The sequence below is a fragment of the Neomonachus schauinslandi genome, chromosome 5, assembly GCF_002201575.2.
Source record: "Neomonachus schauinslandi chromosome 5, ASM220157v2, whole genome shotgun sequence".
NCBI classification, from domain to species: domain Eukaryota; kingdom Metazoa; phylum Chordata; class Mammalia; order Carnivora; family Phocidae; genus Neomonachus; species Neomonachus schauinslandi.
Genome location: NC_058407.1, coordinates 58678815 through 58681998, shown reverse-complemented (window position 1 = coordinate 58681998; position 3184 = coordinate 58678815). Strand labels below are relative to the sequence as shown.

Genomic DNA, 3184 nt, shown 5'->3' with positions numbered 1-3184 from the left:
ACACTCCCCCCTCCCTCTCTAAAAAAATAAAAAATAAAAAGAAGATGCACAGCCTCTGGAAGACTGTATTTATTGATATTAAATATAGATTTCATTTCAGGGCTTTTGAGAGATATGGAGCCACAGACAAATGAAAAATAACATGTATGCATATGAAGATATTCCTTTTCTCACACTATAGATAAAATAGTTGTATATCAAACCATCTTTGAGTTAAGAATAAGGAATACAAGCACATAAGAATAAAGAGAAAAAGGAAAATCTCAGGATCCAGTGTTGTGTTTTGTTGTCATTGTTGTTTGTTTGTTTGTTTTCCAGGGGAAATGCATCTTACCCTTAAAACAATCCTTTGATAATAACAACTGAAGAGAAGTCATGTTCTTCATTATCTGGATATGATATATATCCAAGATTTGTCTTGGATAAACAACATTTAAGTACACATTAAGTAAAATCAACTTTTTTTGCTCTAACTTATTTGTAAATCCAATCCATGTGATGAATTACAAATAATCAACATGTACAGTTGCAAATTTTAAGGGGCAAAGAATGATCTGAGAAAACGTTGGATTGTTTTACAGAAACATGAATTCTGAAGGAATAATCTTTACTGCTCATACATGGAATATTCAGGAAGGCTACTCAGAATAGTGGTAATATTGATTATGAAGTGAAATGAGAAAATAAATATAAACTTGGTTTGCTAGGCTTTTATATTCAGTCTTTTGCTACAGAATTCAAATATTGATCTCCTCATAAAAATCTCTTTTATTTTCACAAGCTGATTGGTAGATTTCAAAAGTCAGTGATGAGAAACTACACAGCAATAACAACTTTTATCCTGCTGGGACTGACAGATGACCCACAACTGCAAATCCTGTTTTTTATCTTTCTATTTCTCACCTACATCTTGAGTGTAACAGGGAACGTGACTATTATCACACTCACACTGGTAGACTCTCATCTTAAAACTCCTATGTACTTTTTTCTCAGAAATTTCTCCTTCTTAGAAGTGTCATTTATCACTGTCTGTATTCCTAGATTCCTGTACAGTATATCAACTGGGGACAATACCATTACCTACGATGCTTGCACAAGTCAAATATTTTTTATTATTCTCTTTGGAGCAACAGAACTTTTTCTCCTGGCAGCCATGTCCTACGATCCCTATGTTGCTATCTGTAAACCCCTTCATTACATGACCATCATGAACAATAGGGTGTGCACCTTATTAGTCTTCTGCTGTTGGGTGTCTGGCTTGATGATCATTCTCCCACCCCTTAGCTTGGGACTCCAGCTTGAATTCTGTGACTCCAATGCCATTGATCATTTCGGCTGTGACGCAGGTCCCCTCCTGAAGATCTCATGTTCAGATGCGTGGGTAATAGAACAAATGGTTATCCTTGTGGCTGTATTTGCTCTCATAATCACCCTAGTGTGTGTATTTCTGTCCTACGCATACATCATCAGGACAATTCTGAGACTCCCCTCTGTCCAACAAAGAAAAAAGGCCTTTTCCACCTGTTCTTCCCACATGATTGTAGTTTCCATCACCTATGGCAGCTGCACTTCATCTATATCAAGCCATCAGCAAAAGAAGAGGTAGCCATAAATAAAGGTGTTTCAGTGCTCACCACTTCTGTTGCGCCCCTGTTGAACCCCTTCATTTATACCTTGAGGAACAAGCTTTTAATGACCTCATAAAGAAGATGACATTTCTCTCAAAGAACCTGAAGTTTTGACGAATCAGTGTAAAATGAAAGAAGAAAGTCCTCTAAATATTTAACTACAGCTTATGACTTGTTTCATTGCTTTGTGTCTATAATTTAGTCATATTAACCCTCTCAAAGACATTTAATAATACATCCTAATCTCACCTTAATCAAACTCCTTTTTCTTTCAAACCAAACTCAGACATAGTGGCTTGCCTCACTGTAAAACTATAAAATATATTTCCAAGTAATTAAATTTATCTCCACTTCTAACTTAGTCTTTTCTTCAATGTTCTAGGGAAGGAAGGAAAGTAATAATATTTAAAAACTATATAAATTCTATAGAAGACGATTAATAAAATTAGTTTCTTCCCCTAATTGAAGTTATCAAAATTAATATCATAATCTAAAACCCAAATACAATATAGAAAACAGCAACAGCAAAGATGCACCAAAATAAACCAAAAAGGCATTCTAGCCTAATTAAAATAATGAAAACAACAAGTGGAAGAGATAACAAAGGGAATTTGGGAATAATCAGAATTGAAGAGATGGAAACAGCTTCACGAATCCTGATAAGATGTATTAATTATTTACTTATATTTATGACAGAACTTCACTTAAAAGGCATACATTTAATTTAAAACAAGTGTAAACAGGGGCACCTGGGTGGCTCAGTGCGCTAAGCGTCCGAATCTTGGTTTTAGCTCAGGTCATGATCTCATGGTGGTGAGATCAAGCCCCGCGTTGGGCTCCGTGTTCTGTGCAGAGTCTGCTTGTTGATTCTCACCCTCTGCCCCTCCCCCCACTCATTCATGCTCTCTCTCAAATAAATAAATCTTTAAAACATAAATAAATAAAAAATAAACAGGGGGGCCTGGGTGGCTCAGTCGTTAAGCGTCTGCCTTCGGCTCAGGTCATGATCCCAGGGTCCTGGGATCAAGCCCCACGTCCAGCTCCCTGCTCTGCGGGAAGCCTGCTTCTCCCTCTGCCACTCCCCCTGCTTGTGTTCCCTCTCTTGCTGCCTCTCTCTGTCAAATAAATAAATAAAATCTAAAAAAAAAAAGTAAACATTATTTTACTTATTATAGGTTATAAAATTAGAATAAATGCATAAGAGCAAAACTGGAAGACCAAATTTTAAATGATGATAAGACCATTATTCACATCAACATAAGGCTAAGTGAATGATTTAAGAAGATATCAAGGATGTCTAACCAGTAGAAATAGGAAAAAATAAGGAAATACAAAACAGATAAATTTTAAATTTTAAATGTGGGCTTAAGGAGGGCACATGATGTGATGAGCACTGGGTGTTATATGCAACTGATAAATTATTGAACACTACATCTGAAACTAATGATGTACTATAACTTGGCTAATTGAATTTAAGTTAAAAAATAATAAATAAAATAAAGGAAAATAAATTAATTAATCAATCAATCAATTACTTAAATAAAAGTGGGCTTTGA

At 35.3% G+C, this 3184-nt stretch overlaps 1 protein-coding gene across 1 annotated transcript; it reads left to right on the top strand.

Annotated features, from left to right (window-relative positions):
* Positions 1-808: 808 nt before the first annotated feature.
* Positions 809-1704, top strand: LOC110577486 (olfactory receptor 6C2-like). Its single transcript, XM_021686816.1, is given in 2 exon segments — positions 809-1565; positions 1568-1704. Coding segments are annotated over 2 exon segments (894 nt in total).
* Positions 1705-3184: the final 1480 nt, after the last annotated feature.